The following is a 25,791-nucleotide window of genomic DNA, read 5'->3' as shown; positions in this document are numbered from 1 at the left end:
TTGGGAAGATTTGGGATTTTTCAAGTTTAGCAAATTACAAATATAACTTTCTGAAATAAGATGATTTGAAAGATATATATTTGAAAGAAACATATTTGCTGGAGTACCCCTTTAAAGGGGTTGTCCGGCGCTAAAAAATTATTCACAGAATAACACACATTACAAAGTTATACAACTTTGTAATGTATGTTATGTCTGTGAATGGCCCCCTTCCCCGTGTCCCACCACCCCCACCCGTGTACCCGGAAGTGTGGTGCGCTATACTCACCTGTCACTTGCCGTCCACGGTCTCCGATCCTCAGCAGTGACGTCTTCTTCGGGCGGCCGGCGGATCTTCCCGAGTGCCGGCCGCCCTCTGCAGCGTCATCCGAAGCTCAGCCGCGATTGGCTGAGCATAACTGTGCTCAGCCAATCGCGGCTGATGACGCGGCCACGTCATCAGCTGCTCAGCCGCGATTGGCTGAGCACAGTTATGCTCAGCCAATCGCGGCTGAGCTTCGGATGACGCTGCAGAGGGCGGCCGGCACTCGGGAAGATCCGCCGGCCGCCCGAAGAAGACGTCACTGCTGAGGATCGGAGACCGTGGTCGGCACGTGACAGGTATGTATAGCGCACCACACTTCCGGGTACACGGGTGGGGGTGGTGGGACACGGGGAAGGGGGCCATTCACAGACATAACATACATTACAAAGTTGTATAACTTTGTAATGTGTGTTATTCTGTGAATAATTTTTTAGCGCCGGACAACCCCTTTAATGCTGAATTATTTTTATTCTAGTATTATTATTATTATTATTATTATTACTAATGTCCTTTTTTAAGTAATTTTCTTTTTTATTTATTTTTATAATATACACGTGCAAATACACACAGTCATTTTAGTGCAGATCCCTTGCACTGGTTCTGCTGCTAGCATCAAATCCAAAATGTTCCCCAGTGACTATAAATGACTCCCCCGAGAAGCATCTTGTACTCGTATCCAGGGCTTAAAAAATGAAGGCTGCAAAACACTTCCATCCAGTAGATTATTAAAAGCGTGTGTGGCTCCATTTAAGTGCACACTTCTTGCCTAGATTTGGGAATCACTGTGTTCTCATCCTGGAGCGCTGCCTGCATAGGGATTTCACTTGTGGCAGTGTTTTGTTATGTTTTGTGTTGCTAACTAAAGTGTTGTATTAGGAAACCATCAGCTTCCCCACCAATCCAGAACGACCTGGCCACATTGCAAATTCCAGGAGGTGAAATTAGCAATTCGCAGGAATGTACCATTAGACAAGGGACATTATTTTTCTCTTCTGTTCTAATGTTATCGAAGCACGGAACACATTACATTTAATTCTTGCCAATTCAGTGCAATACAAGTAACTCTAACATCTTTTTTTTTCAGGATTTTATTGCATTTTTTCAGAATCAGACCTACAAATTACACACATTATGAGCCAAGAAAGCAGACATAAAAAATGTAATCTATCACTTTTTCATATAGTCCCAGTGTGAGTTGAAATAAACCAAAGCACATTTACTCTCGGCATCACGGCATGTTTTTTTTTTTTTCTTCACTTAAATAGAACAGATTTTTACAATTAAAACAAATAAGGTCAATTCCCTTGCTGGTGCGCTAAATTCAAACAATTTACTTTATCCTTGATGGGTTTTGTGAGTTATAAACAGAGAAAGCAATTGATCTCACCGAAAAAAGAAAAAGCAATAACGATTTTGTAAATGTATTTAATTTGCAGAAGCTCTGCCATAGTAAGGATGGCTTCAGGTATAGATATGTGATAATGGACATCATTTACTCCTCCGACAGAAAACTATGAATTTGTGAACACTTTTATATCTTTACTAGGGTCTTAAACATGGAATAGAACTTTTTTTTTAAAGATTACTGAATTTTTAAATTTTTTTTTTTTTTTTAGAAGAGGCTTGTGGATTTAAAATTCATTATAACCTATTATATTGATATGTGGTATTACCTGTATGTTACAAAATATTAAGTGCCTATGGCTCCATAGTATGCGCTGCTATATGGTGCCACTGAATTCCAAAGGGGATTAACAGAATAGAGACAAAATTAAGGCCCCATAGGCTGCAATGAGCGCTATGGTTTGGTTTCTTACTGCTCAGCCTGTTTTCATACACAGTATCGGTTGTCACTTTTTAGCTTTAATTTGGCCACTTTCTGATTATTGACTTCTACTTAATGGAAAAACATCTGGTTATTCACATTCATTTAAATTTTACGACCATAATTTTATAGCAATGTCCTTTTTTTTTGGATTATTTTTGGAGGGTTTTTGGAAACCAAAAATGGCTGGCTGGAAAATTGCATTATATGATTTGCTGTAGCAGAAAACAGATAAAAAGGGGCTACAAAACCTGATCAAATGGCAGGAAAAAATGCTGGGAAGTTTTAGCTTTTTTTTTTGCATTAAAAAAATTACCTTTTTAAAAGGAGAACTCCGGCCACAACTTAAAATCTAGGCAGGGGGTGGGGACATAATAAAGAATCTATACTTACCTGTTCCCGTGCCCCCACAGCACACTATCATTAGCTCTCTAACAGCTGCTAGACCTCATTTTCTCCTGGCTCCTGCTATGTCTCGACCAGGGAAAAGGTGGTCGCTAAGCCAATCAGTGCAGCTTGCGTGCCCGAGCTCAGGTCGTGACATCGCAGGAGGGGAAACTAGAGCTAGAGAAGGCTGACGGGAGGCAAAGATCTGTAATGCGGCCCTACCGGGCATAAGGACGATTAAGTATACATTCTTTATCACACACACACACACCTCCTGTCTGCATCAGATTTTTAGTTGTGGACGGAGTTCTCCAATATAAAATGCAGATCTAAAAACATTTAGGACATGGTATAGATGCCATTTTGTGGCACAGAAGGCCCAGATGCAAATAAATATATTGGCAAATGCTTTTTTGCGAATATTGTATTTACATCCCATTTCTCTCAATTTGTAACAGAAGGGGGTGTAAAGAGGGTGCGGACACACACAGAGGAGGCACGGCCTCTGCATGCACCACATTTAACATTTTTCCCTGGTGAAATATACACCATTAGTTCATTGTGTGTGCATAGAGGTGCTTCGTTGTGCATGGAATTCATGTAGAGGCATTGCACCTCAATATAAGTCCTGCAAGCACCTGGACTGCCGGGATATTTTTTAAGACTGGCTCTAAAAAAGCCAGTCCTAATACAGTACATGTCCCCCTTTATGTACATCTACCTTTAGAGGTTGAGCAGAGACCTAATGATTTCCTATTGTATTATTTTATTGTACATAGCATTTTTCATGTTTAGAATATAAGAAAATAAAATCCAATTCAAATAAATGATCTTATAATCACAGATTCCATCACATTTAACAGAAAAGAAATAGCCCAGCATGCAGTACCATGAATGATCCAGCCCCATTATAGCTTATTGGTACCTGTTAGTGCAGCTTCTCTGCGTTACACGACTGTTAAAGCCTGAATTCAGTTTTTGTGCTTTTTCAAGGAAACAGCTTAAAATATATTTAGTAACTAAATTTATTATATTTAAAATTGACATTTTAAATAAATCAAAGAATTGCTATTAGTATTAATTTTTTCTCATTTTCACGTCTAAACTTTACAGAAGAATATAAATCCATATTCAATACCCTATAGTTTGTCACTAAAGTATTTCTGCGCTTTTGCCTAGCTTCGATCGCAGCTGAGTAAATGTAACACTATGGGGACTGGGAGAGGTAAAAAGAAATTTTTTTAATGCAATTTATTTCCAAGGCAGCTGGACCACCCTTCCACTAGGGAGAGAGTGTGGGGAGTTTCTCGGCTACACAGACCTAATTCAAATCACCAATCTTTGACTTAAACCAGCTGCACATCAGGTTTTTTTATGTCCTTCTTGGTATGCCTGATTGTAATACATATTGACAGGAATGCTTATTGCACATATTCTGCCATTGTCATTACCTCAGGGTCCCCCACCTAATTCTAGTACAAACAACTTAACACTTCATTTATCTGGTTTTATCATTTATTTTACAAGAGAATCTAAAAATATTTGGAAACATGATTTTTGGAATTTTTCATAAAAAAGCTGAAAACATGCTGGATTCTATTAACATTTGTACAGGACGGGTATAAATATCACCCCAGGAAATTGATTGCAGTTTTGTAGTGCAGAAATGTTATCGTTTTAAAGGAAACAAATCAGTAAAAAAAAAAAAAAAAAGGAAGACATTCCTATCTCAACTTACATTTTGGAATCTTAGACAATTGCTGGATAGATTTTTAGTACTGTGTATAATAATAGTTATTATATTGCATTCTTTTTTGTAACATTTGAGATGCTCCATGGTCCATTCTTAAAGATGTGTTTTTATTGCTGTAATGAATAGCTGAGACCACCGTCTATAAGGGTCATGTTTTATTTTAGGACTGATACATCAGCCATTGCTTATGGAGGAGCTATTTTGCGTGCTCTCTCGGTTTACAGCTTTTACATTTGTTTTCTTGCTTTATTACAGGGGAACTATCAGCAGGCTGGATTTGTGTAACCTGCTGATAGTTCCCCTTTAATAAGCCCCCATTGTGCAAAGGATGTCTGTTACCTTCCTCCTCTTTACTGTTCCTGTGCCATTAGCAGTGTAATCCTCGGTGCGGAGCACTGTTAGGAGCACTGCTCTGCTCCCATCGGCCCTCCCCTTTTACTGATAATCAAGAAGCGGACAGGCCGGATCGGTGCTCCTCCAGAGTATTACACTGCTAACAGCAGGGAAACGGTGCAGAGGAGGAAGATAAGACACATACCTTCCTCCTTGGTGCCCTGTGCACGATAAAGGGGTATCAGCAGGTTAGATTCGTTTAACCTGCTGATACAGTACTTCCACTTTAATAAATTGTAAGTCTGTACAAGAAAAGTATAATGTGTTGGCCCAGATATACTAAAACTGGCTTCTTAGTCTATGCAGTGTAAAAATGTGGCAGAAATTAGAGATGAGCACAACTCGAGCATGTTCGGGTTCGTCCAAACCTGAGTGTGCAGCATTTGAATACCGGTGGCTGAAAAAGTTGGATGCAGCTCTAGAGAGTCTCAGGGCTGCATCCACTTCTTCAGGCACCGCTAATCAAATGCCACATACTTGGGTTTGGATAGAGTCTAATCTCAATGTATCAAGCTGTTTGATAAATCTGTTGCACCCCTAGGCTACATTTACATGTCCATAGGGCAGCCCGTAGCTGCGGACAGTACTACGGATGTGCAATTCATTAGTGAATGGTGATCTGGCAATTGTGGGTCCATACTAGGACCAGTCATTTTTATTTATTTTTTGAGGCAGAGATCACGGCCCCATAGCACGTACAGGAGTGTGAACGGGGCAATTCAAATGAACGCGTCCGTAGTCTGTTCATAATTGCAGACAGATTTTACAGCTGTGTGAATGAGGCCTTAGACTGTCCATGTTTAGACCAACTCTTGGTTGACTTATCCTGCATGGGAATTTACCAAAGCCTCACTCCCTGTTCCTAAGACCATGTACCTCATAGTAAAGGATGCACAGGTCATGTAAGTTTTGGGCGTGAGTTATGCCAGAATTCTAGTGCATTTGCAGTATATCTTCTCCAATGTGTTTAGTATGTTGTAGCTATGTATTTATAGACTCATAGTGGAGGTACAAACCTTATTTCTGTATTATCTGTGCAGATGGTGCAGCAGGGTGTGTGGCCTTTAGGGCAGCTGCAATGGATGGGAGATACGTGTCAGTAACCATAAAGCTGTGTTACATACATATTTGCATTCGTAATTCGTTTTTGTCTCCATGTTTTTACTAATAGAGATAATCGAACATCGGAAAATCTTAGGTTCTATAGAACTCGAACCTTGTCGAACCTTCCGCATTTGATTTCCGATGCCTTCCCGGTCCGTGGGGAAGGAGGAGACAGCCCGGGTACCCCCCTAGAATTAATATTAGGTAATAGGCTGTATCCCGGAATTCCAGGCGGAATTCCTTTTATTCCTCACAGAGTCTCTGAAAAATGAAAGGTGGAATCAATTCTACTTTACACCAGTGTGATAAATCTCCCCCTAAGTGTTCATAGAATAATAAAATCTCCAATATAAGGCTGGGTTCAAGCTACATAATAGGGATGCAATTTTGATAATAAAACCTGTGGTTAGACCAAATCAGTCTATATTATACTGTGAACCCAGACTAAAAAATTTAACTCTGCCCCTTAAAGAGGTTATCCAGGATTAGAAAGAGCTACAGAAACTTTCTAGCAAAAACAGTGCCAACCCTGTCCTCAGGTTGTGTGTGGTGTTACAACTCAGCCGCAAACTCAGTATTACAATTCACATTTTCACATTTTAACGTAGAACAAATCATTCATTGAATAATGTACATCAGTAGTGTATAGTAGGGAAGGATATACACTCACCAGCCACTTTATTAGGTACACCATGCTAGTAACGGGTTGGACCCCCTTTTGCCTTCAGAACTGCCTCAATTCTTTGTGGCATAGATTCAACAAGGTGCTGGAAGCATTCCTCAGAGATTTTGGTCCATATTGACATGATGGCATCACACAGTTGCCGCAGATTTGTCGGCTGCACATCCATGATGCGAATCTCCCGTTCCACCACATCCCAAAGATGCTCTATTGGATTGAGATCTGGTGACTGTGGAGGCCATTCGAGTACAGTGAACTCATTGTCATGTTCAAGCAGAAATCGAGACTCATCAGACCAGGCAACGTTTTTCCAATCTTCTACTGTCCAATTTCGATGAGCTTGTGCAAATTGTAGCCTCAGTTTCCTGTTCTTATCTGAAAGGAGTGGCACCCGGTGTGGTCTTCTGCTGCTGTAGCCCATCTGCCTCAAAGTTCGACGTACTGTGCGTTCAGAGATGCTCTTCTGCCTACCTTGGTTGTAACGGTTGGCTATTTGAGTCCCTGTTGCCTTTCTATCAGCTCGAACCAGTCTGCCCATTCTCCTCTAACCTCTGGCATCAACAAGGCATTTCCGCCCACAGAACTGCCGCTCACTGGATGTTTTTTCTTTTTCAGACCATTCTCTGTAAACCCTAGAGATGGTTGTGCGTGAAAATCCCAGTAGATCAGCAGTTTCTGAAATACTCAGACCAGCCCTTCTGGCACCAACAACCATGCCACAGTCAAAGGCACTCAAATCACCTTTCTTCCCCATACTGATGCTCGGTTTGAACTGCATGAGGTCTTGACCATGTCTACATGCCTAAATGCACTGAGTTGCCGCCATGTGATTGGCTGGTTAGAAATTAAGTGGTAACGTGCAGTTGGACAGGTGTACCTAATAAAGTGGACGGTGAGTGTATATATTTATAGTTACACCACCATCATGCTGCCTGAGTTTTAGGTTACAAACCCACTTGGCGGGTCTGCAGCGAGTCTCCATGCTGCGTTTTTGCAGCGAGACTCGCTGCAGATCCCGGCCCTATGCTTTTAATGGCAGACAAACACGCAGCAGGGATGTACATCCCTGCTGCGAGTTTGTCTGCAGCCCTCCCCATTAACCCCCTGGCCGCCGGAGCTGATACTTCACCTGATCCCGGCTCCGGCGGTTCCCGATGTCTTCAGCAAGCCGGAGCGGGGACCAGGTGAAGTATATGCTCCAGCCAGCCGCCCGCAGCCCCGGCCGCCCGATCGCCCCCCCGCAGCCCCGGCCGCCCGATCGCCGCCCCGCAGCCCCGGCCGCCCGATCACCCCCCCGCAGCACCGATCGCACGCCCCCCCGCAGCAACGATCGCTTACACGCCCCCCTGCAGCCCCGGCCGCTCGATCAGGGGGGCGTGGGATCGGTGCTGCGGGGGGGGCGTGCGATCGGTGCTGCGGGGGGGGGGGGGCGATCGGGCGGCCGGGGCTGCGGGGGGGCGATCGGGTGACCGGGGCTGCGGGGGGGGCGTGCGATCGGGCGGCCGGGGCTGCGGGCGGCTGGCTGGAGCATATACTTCACCTGGTCCCCGCTCCGGCTTGCTGAAGACATCGGGAACTGCCGGAGCCGGGATCAGGTGAAGTATCAGCTCCGGCGGCCGGGGGGTTAATGGGGTGGGCTGCAGACAAACTCGCAGCAGGGATGTACATCCCTGCTGCGTGTTTGTCTGCTATTAAAAGTATAGGGCCAGGATCTGCAGCGAGTCTCGCTGCAAAAACGCAGCATGGAGACTCGCTGCAGACCCGCCAAGTGGGTTTGTAACCTTAAGGATTTTAACAGCTCTACAGGTTAGTGGCACATCTCTTACAGCATCAGCAACTTGGTTCATGGTGTGCATTTTCTATTTTTGACAAATTGTTGATAGAATATTAGGAAAACTCTGATACAAATCAACTGTTCAACTCTGTACAGCTTATAGAATATACACCAACCCAATCAGAAATAAATGGTTTTGCAGTTACCAGCTATTACATACGACTCAGTGTTTAAATGATTCAAGATGACATTTGATACGTGTCATAAAAAACTGTTTTAATTGCTTTTACAAGTCCTCAGGTTGGCACACAAGTTGGAGTTTTTTGATCCAAACTATATTTCTGTAAAAACAATTAAAAATTGGAACAATTTATATTTCTACAACTTCAAGCACCGCAAAAGCTGGCAGTAACTCAAAAGAATACAAGAGCATGTAACAAGATCAAATAAAAAAATTCTTTGCGTCCTTTTCAATTATGGAACCCTATTAAAAAGTTAATTGCTTAAAAAAAAAAGTAGAAGACAAAAACTTTTTTTTTTTTTTTTTTTAATTCTTTTTTACAGGAAAAAGCATTAAGTGAGTGTTGGTAATATGCCAGGGTATATTGATTCTAGAGGTGGGCTTCTCAGCAGATATGAAATATTTCCATCAGGAGTTCCAGTATATTCCATTGCCATCTACAGAGTTCATCTTGTCAACAAAAAAACCCACAAACCCGAATGATCCTATGATATGTCTAGTAAGTCTGTGGATTCATTCAGGATTTATAGGGATCTGCGCAAAAATAGATCTGTCATACCAGTCATGACTCAGAATCCATCCATAGCCAATTGTTGATGTTTTTTAACCATAACCTAGAAGGGGATGTCAGGAGAAGGAAAATATAAAGGAAAGATTCTTTCTTTTTTTGCCTTTTGGTCAAGTCACTATTTTGCTTAAAGGGAACCTGTCACTTTCATGCTGCCTGAGCCCAAAGTTCTTGGTGGTTTCTGCCCACACAATAATTCTTGATTGATAGATCTCTTTCTATACCCAAAAACCTAGAAATATATGAATCATGGCTGGTGGATACAGAGAAGCCACTGTGGACTGCTCTGATGCACCATGGTTCAGGCAGCATGAAAGTGTTGATGGGCTCCTTTAAAAAAAAGAGTAAAACAAATTAGATTACACATACATTATTTAAATTATTTGAAGTCCTATATTAGCTCCAGGATGGGACACAGTTTTTATTTCTTGCTGTACACATTCTGTGTAATGGCACATCATATATTTTCACCTACTATAAATACAAGTGTCTTTTCTTTTCTTACATTAATATTTTAAGACTTTGAATGGCCAGTTGGAATCCTTGGTTGAATTTTCTCTACAGACTGAAAAAGGTTCTCCATAAATTTCTCATATAAACCAGTTAAGGGAAAGCTGGATTGTGGGAAAGCTGGGTATACACAAGTGCTGCTTCTCTTGACAAGTAGGAAATATTCAATAGAACTTGAATAGATTCTTGTACCTTTTTATGGATTAACAGATATGATTTCAGGTTTCAGGACTGTATAGGTCCCTATAGTGGAATTACCTGCTGATCATTGCTTATGCTTAGGCTTTCATTCTATCTGATGAGTAGCTGGTTATCAAGCCTGAACAATGGCATGGTAATGTATATCACAGTATGGCTATGTTCACACAACATCAAAAATATTGAAAAGGCGGCCGATTTTGGAATTTAAAAAAAATCCAACACTTCACTGACTGCAATGGCAATGCACTGAAGTCAATGGGAAGACAGAAGTCCAATGCACACAGTGTATTGAATAGCGGACGTTTTTGCGCAGGGCGTCAAAATAATGAACATGATTATTATTTTTGGACGTTTTTTGCAGAGGACTTTTTTATTAGTAGTTCACACACAGTTTTTGCTATTAAATTCAATGGACTTTTCAATTAAGCCACATCCAAAGGGAAATTAGTAATCCCAAACTAGAATAATGTACCAACACTAGAGATGAGCGAACCTGGAGCATGCTCGAGTCCATCCGAACCCGAACTTTCGGCATTTGATTAGCGGTGGCTGCTGAAGTTGGATAAAGCCCTAAGGCTATGTGGAAAACAACCTTAGAGCTTTATCCAAGTTCAGGAGCCCCAGCTAATCAAATGCCGATCGTTCGGGTTCGGATGGACTCGAACCCGAGCCTGGTTCGCTCATCTCTAAGCAACACCCGTCATTGCACAAGGGGAGGCAAGGCTGCTAAATGAAGTCTCAAAATAACGGACGTAATTTTAAACGGAGCTGAGAAAACGTTGTGTGAACATAGCCTATAGCCGCACTGGATGCTATACTCCTCTGCAAATGTAGTCCTTCAGTCCATAGTAAAGTATAGTGTCCTTTTTATTTGCAAAAAAGAAAAAAAAACTTAGATATGTCACAAAGAATTGTTAAAAAGTTTTGATCAGGAGTCAAGTTTCACCAGAGAGTAAAAAAAAATCCAGCACTTTTGGGAAAAGTCTTCATTAAAGCTTCACAATTAAAAAAACTAAATCCACATGACATATAACTGATTAAGATCATCTGATCAAAAATGCATCCTTTATATAGCATGTGGAATTTGGTTTTTATTGTGAAGCCTCAATAAAGAATCCTTTCCCGGAAATGCTGGAATTTTTCTATTTCTTTGGTGAACCGCGCTTTAAAAAAAAAATTAAAAAATGAACGTTCTAAATGTGAATCCAGTCTCCGGTCTTATCCACATTCTTAAATGTATAACTGGTGCTACCCAAAATTTCATCCCTTATGTATCCCTTTCTTCTTTTTTTTTTTTTAATGTCTGCCTGGCAATGTCGACATAACATAATCCCGTCCTTGTCTTACAGTAAGATTTGATGAACCTTTAGGTAAACTAAATTTTAACTTAATTTGTATATAAAAATCTCATGAAGTATTATTTACACAAATATCAGCTGACATACAAGCCTTGCAAGTAATGTCAGGTATGGTGGTCTTCAACATTGGTAGGTAATGTAATTTTATATCATGGAGGAGAATATCTACTCTCTATAATGAGCCTACGAGAAGCAATACAGGGCTCTAATGTTTTGGCAGAGTGTATCAATGTAATTTTAGGTCATTATTTTAACATAATATTGAACATATGGAGCACGTTGAGAGATCAGCAATCAGTCACTTTACAGATTAGGATTTTCCAGACCCCCGGTTCACATTCAGGTTGCATTTTATAAACACAGACTGTTTAGAATGCGAGTACAGTAGTCGTCTCATTACGGGGCTCTACAGTTTAGCGTGGATAGATTGCTTTAACTCCTCCACTAGATTTTAGCATTGAGTAATAAATCTCTTGATTGAATTGGTTGAGCTGCCAGTGCATAAGAGAAATTACAGGCACCGCAAATTGATTGAATAAAATGGATTTGCAAGGATAGTAATGGGTATATTTTTTGTAAATATGTAACCTTATACTCCGTCTCGTCACATAAGCTTTTTTTCCCCCTACTATGTGATTTTATGTTATGTTTATATATTTATTTACATTATTTACTTTTTTGTAACTAAGTTTGTTTTGATTACAAATCAATAAAAAATATATATTTTTTTAATTTTTTCTTATATGTATTTATTAATAATGAAAAAATAAAGATAAATTTTAAATTAAAAAAAATTGCAAAACCTTTTCGTGTTTCGGTCATTGGGATTACATGTTAATTTCAATTTAAAGAACATTGGTGCGTATTATATCTATGTTATAGACTGTGGTGTAGCAAGTTGTAGTTATTCTTTAACCCAATGGAAGGAACCAGATGTGACTACACCGGCAGGTCTTTTCCCAACTTCTTCAAGCCCCTCTAACAATGTCTTCAAGCCCCGCTAACAATAACTAGTGAGTTTATAGTTTTAATTAGATTTCTCTTTTTAAATATTCTCAAATAACAAGTATTATGGGCAGGGTGTATGAACCTGAATTAACCTTGAGAAATGTTTAGAACATAATGTTCTTGATATAATTAATCATTACTGTTATTTTCTCTCTTTAGAGATTAAAAGCAGCTTTATCCCATCACCCTGGAACTATATCCAATGGAAATATGAATTCAATGGGACACATGATGGAAATGATGAACTCCCGACAGGAACAGACTCCCCATCATCATATGCACTCTCATCCTCATCAGCATCAGAATCTGACGCAGCATCACCCATACCCTCATCAGCAGCACCAGCAGCCAGCACATCATCCTCATTCTCAACCTCATCACCAAGGACATCCCCACCATCACTCCCATTCACATCTGCACCCACATCAATCACACCACCAGACGTCACCGCATCCACCCCTGCACAGTGGCGGACAAGCACAGGTCAGTGTCCATGAACTTCCCGATTATGTTGATAATTGAAAGCACTTATCTTTGATATGTGACCTCAATGTCATATGAAGATGGATATATTCAAGTAAGAAACTGCAATGAAGATACTAGAGAGGATGAGTGTAATAACATCAGATACTGCTGGTAACACATTGCCAGACAAAAAGAATCTATGTGTACAACATATTGTGCCATAAGTACAGGGGAGGTAATATAACTTTAATATAATTGATGTATATCCCTGCTTACTATGCTCATGGTGCCACACCTGCAGCGGTGTGATATGTGACACAGGCTGCTTCCCCAAGTTGTAGTCTATTCGGATACTAACATGCATTGGGAATAGAAATTAGTGGAATTCTAGTGCTGCGAGCAGTGTGTTTTGTGGCTCACAAACTGAGGGCAATTGTTATGTTGTTTCTAGGAAGAAGCTTGTTTTTTTTATTAATCCTGGATAACCCCTTTAATTCTGTTATACACATGGTATATATTTACCAGTGTAACGTTTATTAGGGGGTTCTAATCAACTTTGCAAAAATGTGCAAAATTTTAGTTTTTTTTTATTTACAAAATTGACATCATGCTTTAAAGGGGAACTCCGACCATCCCATATATAATAAAATTCACAAAAAGCATATATTCCCCACCGATTGTTAAATACCTTTCCCACTTGTCTATGCTGCTCTTAGCCCCAGAATAAAAATCATCCCAGTTTTACATCATGGTATCCGACTGGGAAACTTCATCTCCCAGTATGCATTGCACTTCAGAACCGACTTTCGGGTACCTGCCCCTGTCTTGTGGTATCTGCCCACCACTGGCTTGATCTGCTTTGTACAGTTAACACTTTATTTATCTAAATCATATCACTCACTCTATATCACTCAGGAGAGGCTATTGTTTCCCCATCCTTGGCCAGGTGATCACTGTGTGGTGTCAGGGGTTACAGATGAGGTGTTACAGCTTGCCTGGCAACAGAAGAGACAAAAATCATGTGACTTCTGTCTTAGAAGGGAGGGGAGGATGGAGCAGTGGAGACAGAGTGGACCAGGAAGTGAGAATTTTCCGCAGCTTCAGAGAGTGAGTCAGGATGTGCTGCAGACAGGATGTAGACAGGATGTGCTGCAGACAGGATGCAGACAGGATGTGACAGGATGTGCTGCAGGATGTGCTGCCCAATTCATGTAATAAAAAACGGTTCAGGGAAGAAAAAGAGTGCTGCACCTCACACCTATGGCTGATACTAGTACCTCTCGGCTGCATAAAAAACATCAGAATTCTGTATGTGAATTGATCAAGCCACACTGCCCCATGTACCGCGTGCAGGTATCTGATACACATGGGTCCCTACACTAAGTCCACACTGTGCCAGTCAGCGACCACCACCCCCGCAGGCGTGCACAGTCAGGGAAGGGAGGCCATGGAACGGCCCTGTAATCCCCATGCCACAGGACCAGACCCAAAAATGTCACACTAAAACCCAGCCAGCACCACCGGCGGAGGAAGCTGCCCCCAAACAGCACAAGTCTGGATAAGGTATTGCACTCACCATAGCTATCTTCCCTGAACCGTATCATGTAATAAAAACCTATAACAAACAAGCTTAGATTATGGTTTGGGATGGAGTTTACCTTTAAGTGTTACATTTTCTTGTGGGGAAAAAAACCCAACATATCATATGCACCAAGTTGTGGCCTGCAGCACATTTTCTCATATATACAGTGGTACCTTGGTTTAAGAGTAACTTGGTTTAAGAGCGTTTTGGTTTAAGAGCTCACAGTTTTCCAAAATTGTGACTTGGTTTAAGAGCATTGCTTTGGTTTAAGAGCTCCCTGTACTGGGTGGGAGCGTGAGTTAGGCAGGGGCATGGTCTGTATAGCAGGGTCTACAGCGCTGTACTCTTTGCCCACTCTTTTGTCCTCATGCATCAATTAATAATTAGTATAATATGGCAAATGCCTATCTAGATATTTGTGCATCTAGTCGTACTGCTACTACAGCTCTACAGACAATAACCTTTAAAGAAAAAATGCTGAAAATACGTAGCCCAAAAAAATCAATCTTTATAAAATATAATATTAAAAACAATTCATATTAAAACAGAGAAAAACCAACATTAAAAAACAGTGGGTATCCCGGAGGAGGTATAATGTTATACTGAACTATAATTGCACATGCCGCATCCCTGACCAGTAAACCGTAGCATAAAATAGGCAGATAGTTAAAGTGCTAGTGCTAGGTTGTCAATAATATTGATACATCCCGTCATATATCTCATTACGCCTTGCCTATAAAGTGCACTGACCCCAACAGTCTTAGAGATACAGCATAAATACCTGTCACGTATCTTTAGTGTAATTCCTCCGGGACGCCACCACCCCGACGCGCGTTTCGTAGTCTTCGCTGTACTCTGACCCAGGAAGTCTCCCTCACCTTCCAAATCATAGCAGATCCACTTCAGGCTTGGGCTTGCATCCGGGGACAGGACTGTGGAGGTAATCTCTTCATAGCTGTAACCCCTGTCTCCTCGGACAGAGAGTGCTGCTATACTGTGCCCACATATTCCCATGCTGAACAAACACCCCTTCCCCATTGCTGTCATGTGACCTCTGACAGCTTTCCTGCTTCTCTATTCTAGTCCGTTGTACTACGCTACTGCATTATGGGGATCTGCAGTTCCACCCTGTATCTACAAACTGCTGCTGTGATATCAGGGTTATGCAGTTACTATATATTATACATCACATGCTGATTGTTATACTATACAGTAACTTATAATATCACATATTCTGCTGTTTCTGAATGTTTGTTTTATCTGTTTTACATGTTGTTCAGAATAATAAATCATTATTTTTGGGGTGTGGAACAAATTATCTGCATTTCTATGATTTCTTATGGGAAAATGTGCTTTGGTTTAAGAGTGGATTTGGATTACAAGCACAGTCCCAGAACCAATTATGCTCGTAATCCAAGGCACCACTGTAGTTGCTGCAGTTTATATGACAGTTTTTTTAGCCAAAGCCAGTAATGAAATCAAAATATATAAAGGAAAGATTTGTCTTTTGTGGATCTATTCTTGTGTTTGGTTAAAAATCTTCAGCAAACATTGCAATAAAAACTACTTACAGCAATATATAATGCAGCACTTTACTGCATTACTGTCATTTTGGCATAAGTTTTAACATGGCATCAGACATGCCACATATAACTGGTCTAACTCCTAAGATTCATTGCAATTCTGAGATCCAGCTATGAGGGAGTGCTCCCTCCCTGCTTTCAATTAAACCGATTTGTTTGGTTCATTACAGTCTATGGCTATTTTTACACACGTTTAAAAAAAAAACGGGCGTCTTATTGACGGCGTGTGATCAAAGCCTAAGGCTGTATCTGTATCTCAGGATCACAGTGGGCCTCAGACCTGGTGTGATCAGTAACTTTTGACATGTCTACTGACATGTTAAAATTTACTGTAAATAAAAGTAACGCTTTAATCATTAGGCAGAGCTGGGGGGGGGGGGGGGGGGGGGGGCACTCAGCGTTTATCCTCCCAGCTAGCGGTGATCGCAGTTTAGCGCTGCAGGAGACCATCCACCTGAGACTACCGCAAGATAAAGATCTCAGTGGGCTGGGAAATGAAGCATTTAGCCGAGCTCTTCTCTTGGCTCAATCTAATAATAGGAAGGGGTCTAAACACCAAGAACTTTACTAATCAAATCTTTGACTCTAAGAAATGTCCAAAGGTTTTTTTATGTGACTACTATGATCCCCTCTTCCTTCTAGGTGCAAAGACGACCTTAGTACTAAGCTTTTTTTTATTTTTTGCGCACTATATGATCACGGCAGTGTCCTCACATCTAGACTTATAAAAAAGACATATTCTGAAATTATTGACAAGCTAGCGAATTGCCTCATCTTTGCAGGTGCTTGACTGAAGGCCATGTTAAACAGCTAGCTCCGAAATACATGTGCCATCTTTCTAAAGGGAAACACAATTGTCCCAAACCAAAAACATGCTTGATGAATAATTGCCCTTTTTGACGTCAGGAGACAGCAATTATGCCTCAAATTGCTGTATTTTCCTTTGAGTAACCAATGAAGGAAAACACAAGACTGCTTTCAGATGCTGCTAGCCCCTGGTGTCTAGTGTACACTTGTCTGGTGGTGCAGCCTGCTATATATGTGCTAAGAAGAGGTGTTTAAATCAACCTCATAAATGCTCATCTGTGTAGTAAATACATTAAGAAGGAAAACTTTTTTGGCTGAAATTCTAGTCAGACAGCAGATGTGTTACAAACAAGGCTGCAGACACATAAATTACAGAGCTCCCGAGTCTCGAATATGTTGTGCTATACTCTGCGTACAAATTAACAGACTGTCTTTTATGTGACAGCCATGCTGAAAAGTTAAAATTTGCTCTTTGAGCCTATTCATTTGCAGAGCTCATTACGAAAAAGATAAAAATCAGAACGGCCTTTACAGGTGCAGTTTTTGCATAAACAGGCTGTCCTACAGACATGTACTTAACGGAGAGAAAAGAAAACAGTCGTGGAGGGTGATGAGAGGCAGCGTTACCTGGGACCAATTTATTATAACTCCATTTTTCTTAATTAGTTTAATTTAATGGCAATATTTTATTTGGTTAAACTCCTCTGTGTATTGCAATACATTTATTAGTGTTGTCTCCCTCTAAAATGCATGTTATTGTTGGTGGACGGTGCCGTAGGGGTGGGGCTTAACGACCCTGGTGCCCCACATCTCCGCCCCACTTCTGTGCTGTAGGCTCCACCCATCTATGACATAATTGCCATCTAGGTTCCACCCACTCTGCAGCCATTACAATGGTGATGAGAACTCCTTAAACGGAAAGGGGGTGACAATATCACTTTAATGAATGGTTGTCGGCCATTTTAATGTATGGTTATTCTGAGAGCTTTTCTACAAAAAGTCATTATTAATAATCAGCCCCTATAAAAGGACCCTTACACAGACTGTCCACTCTTTTTCAAGAAGAATAGTGTAATGCCTAGTTTTCCCTGAAAACAGCTTAGCTTCCAAAAAATATTGATTGTCCAATGAACATGAACATTCTGTTTAAAGGAGTTATCCAGAGAGCAAAAAAAGGTCCTGCTCTCCAGCACTGCATCTTTCCTCCCTCTGACCATCTCTGCTGACGACATCCACAGATGAGTGGGGGTGGGAGCATGTTGCGGGCAATGATAAATAGCTGCCCAATGTTACCAATTTCACGGCAACATCAGGCAGCTATTGGGCATTGTATGAGTGCAACGCCGGCAACATGCTCCCATCCCTCTCTTGACTGCAGAAGTTATCAGCAAAGACAGTCAGAAGCAGCAAGTGGAATGCTGGAGAGTAGAAAAGGTAGGACCTTATTCTGCTCTCCAGATAAACCCTTGAACTAAAAACATCTCCGGGTTTTCTCATCTTTTTACCAAGTAAAAGTACCGCAAAGATTTAAACAGCTTCAGAGTTCCCAGCATCATAAAGATACATGATGCCGGAAGTTCCGCTGCACACTGTCCATATATACGGTGAGTTGCACGGAACACGGGAATAAGCCCTAATAACCTTAAAATTTACATTTTAGTGTATCACAATTACTCAACATTCTATTACCTATTAATAATACTATTTTATTTTCATTATTACAGTTATATTGTGACTTGCATGCTGCAGTGATCACATGATCCCCAGTGACTATAAATCTCCAAGCCACTCATGCCATCTAGCAGCATGCACCTTGTCTGACTTCCAAAGGCGGCACTTAGTTTTACAGGTTTCGGCTCCTTAAATTATGAGCAGTGTGAATATTGTGTAATGGCACTTTGATCAATGGGATTCTAGTCAATGTAAAAGCCCTATTACAAATCCTTTCCTTACCAGAGGCTGCATGTCAGAAATAATTTAGAAGGCAGTGGCTGTGCCTTTGAACTCTTGCCAGAACTTAAGATGTGTGATAAGAGGTTAACACTACAACATGATTTGTGATTTAGTATCTATAGCAGTTGTGAAATGTTATATCGTATCTGCAGGCAGGTAAACAAAACATAATGCCCTTCCAGGCAGGAGAATGTATTAAAAGCATTCCTTTGGGGAACATATACCTATATATTAGGAGGTTTTTACATTTTTACTAGTTTACTAGCAGAAAAGTGTAATGAATGTACCTTGAATGTACACGATTGTAACTTCCAGTCTTTTCTCTGTTCTCTTTATTAGGGCTATCCAGGATGCCAGGTAGCTTACACCCAACGCATAGCACCACCATCCAACTGCATAATCAGAGACCCTTTCTTAAAGGGGAACTCCAGGGAAATGTAAAAATCCTGGGAAGGCAGGGGGTGGCAAAACACAATAAAGTAGCTATGCTTACCCAAGCCCCTGCAGCACAGCATCACCAGCTCACTGACAGCTGCCGGTCTCCTGGCTTCCTGCATTGTCACATCCTTACAGGAAATACCTGCTTAGCCAATCAGCGACTGCAGCGGTGCCCCGCCCCAGTTACTGACTGGCTAAGCAGGCATATCTGATCCAGGATGGGATGTTACAGGACAGGAGCTACAGGAGGATGGTGGGGGTCCATGAGCAGTGACTCTGCCCTGCAGGGGCACGGGGATGGGTAAGCATAGTTTCTTTATTATGTTCCCCTACACCCCTGCCTGATGGGTATTTTTACATTTCCCCAGAGTTCTGCTTTAAATCTCCCTGTGGCTAATGGAAAGTATGTCCCTGGCTACAATATAGGTTACCTAGGTATATCACAAAAAGTTATTGTACAAGTATGTGGCCTTGTTTATGGGTCTTTATGTCATGCACCATTACTTCGAGCAGACATCGGTCTTTTGTGTTAGGCTGTGAAAAGGCCAAAAACCAGGGACACCTGAGGTCTAAGTCATACATGTTAGACCTTATTCACACGTCCCGTAAAAAATTGTCCATGGTCGCAGATCCGTGACCAAGGACAATTTTAGGGCCCATTAAATCCTATGTGTTCTTTCACACCATCCAAGCTGTCATCCGTGCCGTGATCCTTGCCGCTCCTGTCACCCACTCCAATCTCCCCCACTCCTGTCACCGCTTGTGTCTCTTCTCCCTGCTCTAATCTCCTCTGCTCCTGTCACCACTCATATCTCTCCCAGTTCCCATCTCTTCCGCTCTTGTCACCACCACCACTGTCTCTCCCCGCTCCCATCACTGCTCCTGTCTCTCCCCGCTCCCTGGTCCCTGTCTCAACACACAGGAAACTGACTTATGCAGTGATTGCTTGAATGGGCAATTAATTGGGCATTTCCTTGTTTTGAGACAGGGTCCTAGAAGTGAAGGTCAGTGGGGAATTGGGTTCTGTCAGAACAGTGGTGGTGGGGGTGAGAAGAGTACTGCTTTTTTTTAACCAGGTCTGCCCTTACTTTTTACTTTATACCACTAGGCCTAATGAAGGACATAAATATATACCTTGTTTGAGCATACATTGAGTGCAAACTTTAATGAACAGCCAACTAGAGTAGTCCGCAATCCAAATCGAGGTGGGTGGGTTTAGGGTCTTTAAGGAGGCTGCTGATACATGTGACGGTTGACAATGATATTGACCATTGGTCTTTTGAGTCCTAACTACGAGATGATGGAAATTTACATACTGCCTTGTGCAGAGGGAAGATCTTAGCAGAAACATAGATTAAATGAAGGCTTTCAGCAAGTGTAGTGGGTAGATTATCCATGAGAGGACTATCAATAATACACCAAAGAGAGAGTTGGTTGCAGAGGACATAGACATTGGAGACTTGAGTATTTTTGTTTGGTATTTTTGCAATTTTAGTTTTTAGTGCCAAATAGTAAAACATGTTCTTTTTTTTTCAATGATAGTTAGGAGATTGCTAAATTTTTTCTGTACAGAAAAGGAAATGTCAGCTGAATTCTAGGCCTAGTGGCAAGAGTGAAAACTGCAAGATACCAGGGATTGCCCATCCCAGAATAATGACTATAATGTTAAATGCATCCACTTTAAGGCTTGGTTCAGACGTTGTAACTGTGCGGCTGTATTTGCGGCTGTAATTGTGCGGCGGTATTTTTGGTGGTTCGTGTGTATGCTTGGAAGTATAGGATATGCGGCTGCACAGTGCACACTATGTCTGAATCTACGGCCCTATCATAAACGGACCCGTAAAAAATGAACAAGACCATTGTTTGCGGCTGGACATGCGGCCGAGGATTGACAGGCGGTCCGTACGGAGTACTTCAAAAATAGCCGGCAATGATGCCGAATGCCGATGCCTCTAATAGTTAATATATTAACCCCTTAACGACATCGGGCGTAAACTTACGCCCTCGCGCCCTGGTACTTGGCGCATCAGGGCGTAAATTTACGCCCGATGTTTCCCCGATCGCTGCGTGTTCACACACAGCGGTCGGGGAAGATGGCCTGCTATAAATCATAGCAGGCCATCTTAGCTTCACGGCACGGGGGGTGGTTAACACCCCCCGTGCTTACGATCGCCGCTATAGGCTGATCAATTCAGATCAGCCAATAGCGGCGATCGGAACCTTTCCGGGTCATCGGCGACCCGATGACCCGGAAAAAAATGGCGGTCGGTGCTGTCCGAGGACGGCACCGACCGCCATTACTGTAAAAAGTAATGGTGATCGCCGTGCCACCGGCCCGATCGCCGTGAACGGCCGGCCGGTACCGGCCGGCCATTCACGGCGATCGGGCCGGTGGCACGGCGATCAGAGTCCCACAAAATAGTAAATACCTGCCCTGGACCCCTCAGCTAGGCAGCCGAGGGGTCCAGAGCAGGTATTTGTACATTACTCACCTGTCCCGGGCTCCTGATCGGCGTCTTCCGGGTTCGCGGCATCCTCGTCTTCGTTCGGGTCTTCGGCTTCTTCCGTGACGTCACGTTCGGCTTCTCTCGGCTATTTTCGGCTCCAGCGTCGGCTCTTTCCGTATTTTGCGCTCTGCTGCCCTCTAGCGGCTGATATGTGTAATACACTTATCAGCAGCAACAGGGATGTTCAGAATTTTTTTTTTTTTTTTTTTCAAATTTTTTTTTTTCTATTTTCTGCACCCTATCGCCGCTGAGTGTTGATCAGCATCACACGAAAGTGCGCTGCTAATCAGCAACTCCTCCTTTTTGGCGTAGGGTGTTTTTTTTCTATATTCTACTGCCACGGTCTGCTTATAAGTGCCGCACATAAGTGCGGCATTTATCAGCAACTCCTTTGTTGGCGTAGGTTTTTTTTTTATACTTACTGTAAAAAAACACGTAAAAAACACTACATTACACCACACTACATTGAATAAAGTTTGACACTACACCACTACATACCCCATATACTAATCCCCGTATAAAGATGGCCCCCAGGGTGTTTTCGGCGTCAGAGGGATACGTTATTATTACCTCCGACACCGAAACAGCCAGTGAGGATGAATGGGGGGATCCTTCGTTCCTCCATTCATCCTCATCATCCTCATCCTCCAGTGACGTGTCTGGGGGTAGTGTAGCGTACGCTGCCCCCCAGACACATCTTTTCCGCCAGTACCGTCCCAATAAGAGATGACGGTATGGAGTGAAATTCTACAAACTCTGTGAGCGTACCTTAGGGTACACTTACAGATTTCGGGTACGTGCACACTGCGGAATGGCGAAGGATAACCCTTCGTGCATTCCACAGCTGGCACCCGCCGGCGGACTGATGCAGGCATGTGTCTCCACCCGTGTCATAGAATCCATTCTATGCACGGGCGGATTCCATCGTCCATCCAAAGAATGAACACGTTGGACGGAGAGCGGAATCCGCCCGTGCATAGAATGGAGTCTATGACACGTGTGGAGACGCGCGCCTGCATCAGTCCGCCGGTGGGTGCCAGCTGTGGAATGCACGAAGGGTTATCTGTCGCGATTCCGCAGTGTGCACGTACCCTTAGAGTGTATGTAGAAAGGGACACCCGAATCCAGCCCCAGATGCCCCCTCCCCCCCCATCCTCGGAACAAGTGGGAAGATTGTCCGGGAACTGATCTTCCCACTGCTGGATAAAGGTCACCACCTGTACGGGGATAACGTTTATACCAGCACCCCCCTCCTCTGGTCTCTCGCTGCCCTGTAGCTTGCGGCACGATCCGAACATATCAGAAGTAGTAATAGAGCCCTAATATTTAGCAGCCATGGAGCGGCCCCAGCGCTTCTGGATATGAAGGACCCCGTATCGCACCAGGGCAACATTTTCCAGGTGACGTCCCCCACACAGGAGAACGGGAGACCCCAGAAGAAGTGCAGAGTGTGGGGTAACAGGGGGATCAGGAAGGACACCATTTTCCAGTGTGACACCTGTCCTGATCACCCCGGCCTCTGCATACTGGATCGCTTCAAGGTGCACCACACGGCATTGGGGTTCTACATTATCTAAATTCTGTCCCTTATTCCTATTTCAGGGGTCACGTTGGTCCGGGGATTATTCTGATCGCCATTATGGAGTCGGGAAGGAATTTTTCCCCTGTGATGAGGCTACTGTCGTCTGCCTTACGAGGGGTTTTTTTTGCCTTCCTCTGGATCAACACAGGTTGAATTTGATGGACACCTGTCATTTTCAACCTTATAAACTAATAATTGGCCTAATACCCCCAAAATAAATTAGAATTGTCCCTTTTCCCCAGCTAAGTAGGTATGGCCGCCATTCCCATTAGAGGATGCCATGATGCAATGACAAAGCCTCTGTGCGGCCAGGACAGTAGAAACCCCCCACAAGTGACCCCATTCTGGAAACTACACCCCATAAGGAATCTAAGAAGGGGGGCAGCGGGGATATGGCCCCCTGGTGACGGCCACATTTGGGACGTGAAAATGAAAAAAATTGTATTTTTTATTTTCTCGGCACATGTTCTACGTAAGTGCCCGTCACCAGTGGGGTCCATATGCTCACTGCACCCCTTGTTGGATTCCTTATGGGGTGTAGTTTCCAGAATGGGGTCACTTGTCGGGGGTTTCTACTGTCCTGGCAGCACAGGAGCTTTGTAATTGCGACATGGCCTCCATCCTCCATTCCAGCCTCTAAATGGCGCTCTGTCCCTTTGGTGACTTGCCCTGTGCCCATATGGCACTTATGTCCACATGTGGGGTATTTTCGTACTCAGGGGAAATTACCCTACACGTTTTGTGTTCATTTTCTTTTTTAACCCCTTGTGGAAATGGAAAAAAAATCAAGGCTAGACCAACATTTAGTGTAATTTTTGTAAAATTTTTACTCTAAATAATTAATCTTGTCATGTTTTTTCATTTTCACAAGGGGTTAAAAGATAAAAAAAACATTTAATGTGTAGAGCAATTTCCCCTGAGTTTGGAAATACCCCACATGTGGACATAAAGCGCCATGCGGGTGCAGGGTAAGCCTCCGAAGGGAAGAAGCGCCATTTGGTTTTTGAAGGCTGGATTTGGATGGAATGGATTTCGAGGGGCCATGTTGCATTCAAAAGGCCCCTGTGTTGCCAAGACAGTTGAAACCCCCCACAAGTGACCCCATTATGGAAACTGCACCCCTCAAGGAATGTAACAAGGGGTGTAGTGAGCATATGGACCCCACGGGTGACGGACACAAATGTGGAACAATGTGGCGTGAAAATGAAGTATTACATTTTTTACACTATAATGTTGGTTTAGCCTTGAATATATCATTTTCACAAGGGGTTAAAAGAGGAGAAAAAAAACTAAATGTGTAGCGCAATTTCCCCCGAGTCCGTAAATACCCCACATGTGGACATAAAGCGCCATGCGGGTGCAGGGCAAGCCTCCGAAGGGAACGAGCACCATTTCGTTTTTGAAGGCTGGATTTGGATGGAATGGATTTTGAGGGGCCATGTTGCATTCAAAAGGCCTCTGTGTTGCCAAGACAGTTGAAACCCCCCACAAGTGACCCCATTATGGAAACTACACCCCTCAGGGAATGTAACAAGGGGTGTAGTGAGCATATTGACCCCACTGGTGACGGGCACAAATGTGGAACAATGTGGCGTGAAAATGAAATATTACATTTTTTACACTATAATGTTGGTTTAGCCTTGAATTTATCATTTTCACAAGGGGTTAAAAGAGAAAAAAACACACAATATGTGTAGAGCAATTTCCCCCGAGTCCGTAAATACCCCACATGTGGACATAAAGCGCCATGTGGGCGCAGGGCAAGCCTCCGAAGGGAAGGAGCGCCATTTGGATTTTGGAGGTTGGATTTGGCTAGAATGGATGATGAACGCCATGTCACATTTACAGAGCCCTCCTGCTGCCAAAACACTGGAAACCCCCCACAAGTGACCCCATTCTGGAAACTGCACCCCTCAAGGAATCTAACAAGGGGTGCAGTGAGGATATGGACCCCTTGATGACGGGCACATTTGTGCCATGAAAGTGAAAAAATTAAATTTTTCCCTTTCACGTCACATTGTTCCACATTTGTGCCCGTCACCAGTGGGGTCCATATGCTCACTGCACCCCTTGTTAGATTCCTTGAGGGGTGTAGTTTCCAGAATGGAATCACTTGTGGGGGGTTTCCAGTGTTTTGGCAGCACGAGGGCTCTGTAAATGCGACATGGCCCTTGAAATCCTTTTCAGTGAAATTCAGCTTCCAAAAGCCAATTGGCGCTCCTTCCCTTTGGAGGCTCGTCCTGCGCCCCCTTGGCACTTTATCGCCACATGTGGGGTATTTCTGTACTCGGGAGAAACTGCGCTACACATTTTTTGTCTTTTTTTGCCTCTTATCCCTTTAAGAAAATGAAAAATTGAAGGCTAGAACAACGTTTTAGTGTAAAAAATAAATTTTTCTTTTTTCACGCCATATTGTTCGGAAAATCTGTGAAGCACCTGTGGGGTCCAGATGCTCACCGCACCCCTTGTTACATTCCTTGAGGGGTGTAGTTTTCTAAATGGTGTCCCTTTAGGGGTGTTTTTTAGGTTTTGACACCCCAGAGCCTCTGCCAACCTGAAGTGGTACAGTCAAAAATGACCAAATATAACGGAGGCGTTGAAATTCACTAGGCGCTCCCTTATATCTGAGGCTTGTGGTTGCGTCAAATAGCGCAATAGGGCCACATATGGGGTATTTCTATAAACTGCAGAAACGGGGCAATAATTATTGGGGTGCATTTCTCTGGTAATAGGTTTATAATTATGAAAAATATTGGATTACAATAA

At 42.8% G+C, this 25,791-nt stretch overlaps 1 protein-coding gene across 6 annotated transcripts in view; it reads left to right on the top strand.

Moving 5' to 3' along the window:
• Positions 1-25,791, top strand: part of CREB5 (cAMP responsive element binding protein 5) — a 382,280-nt gene that overhangs the window by 334,120 nt on the left and 22,369 nt on the right. For all 6 annotated transcript variants that reach the window (XM_069958734.1, XM_069958736.1, XM_069958733.1 and 3 more), the window contains one exon: positions 12,268-12,591. In XM_069958734.1, coding sequence (XP_069814835.1) covers positions 12,268-12,591 — 324 coding nt within the window. The remainder of the gene's footprint in view (positions 1-12,267; positions 12,592-25,791) is intronic.

The sequence above is a fragment of the Dendropsophus ebraccatus genome, chromosome 2 (genome assembly GCF_027789765.1).
Source record: "Dendropsophus ebraccatus isolate aDenEbr1 chromosome 2, aDenEbr1.pat, whole genome shotgun sequence".
Taxonomy (NCBI): Eukaryota; Metazoa; Chordata; class Amphibia; order Anura; family Hylidae; genus Dendropsophus; species Dendropsophus ebraccatus.
This window is presented reverse-complemented; position numbering and strand designations above follow the sequence as displayed.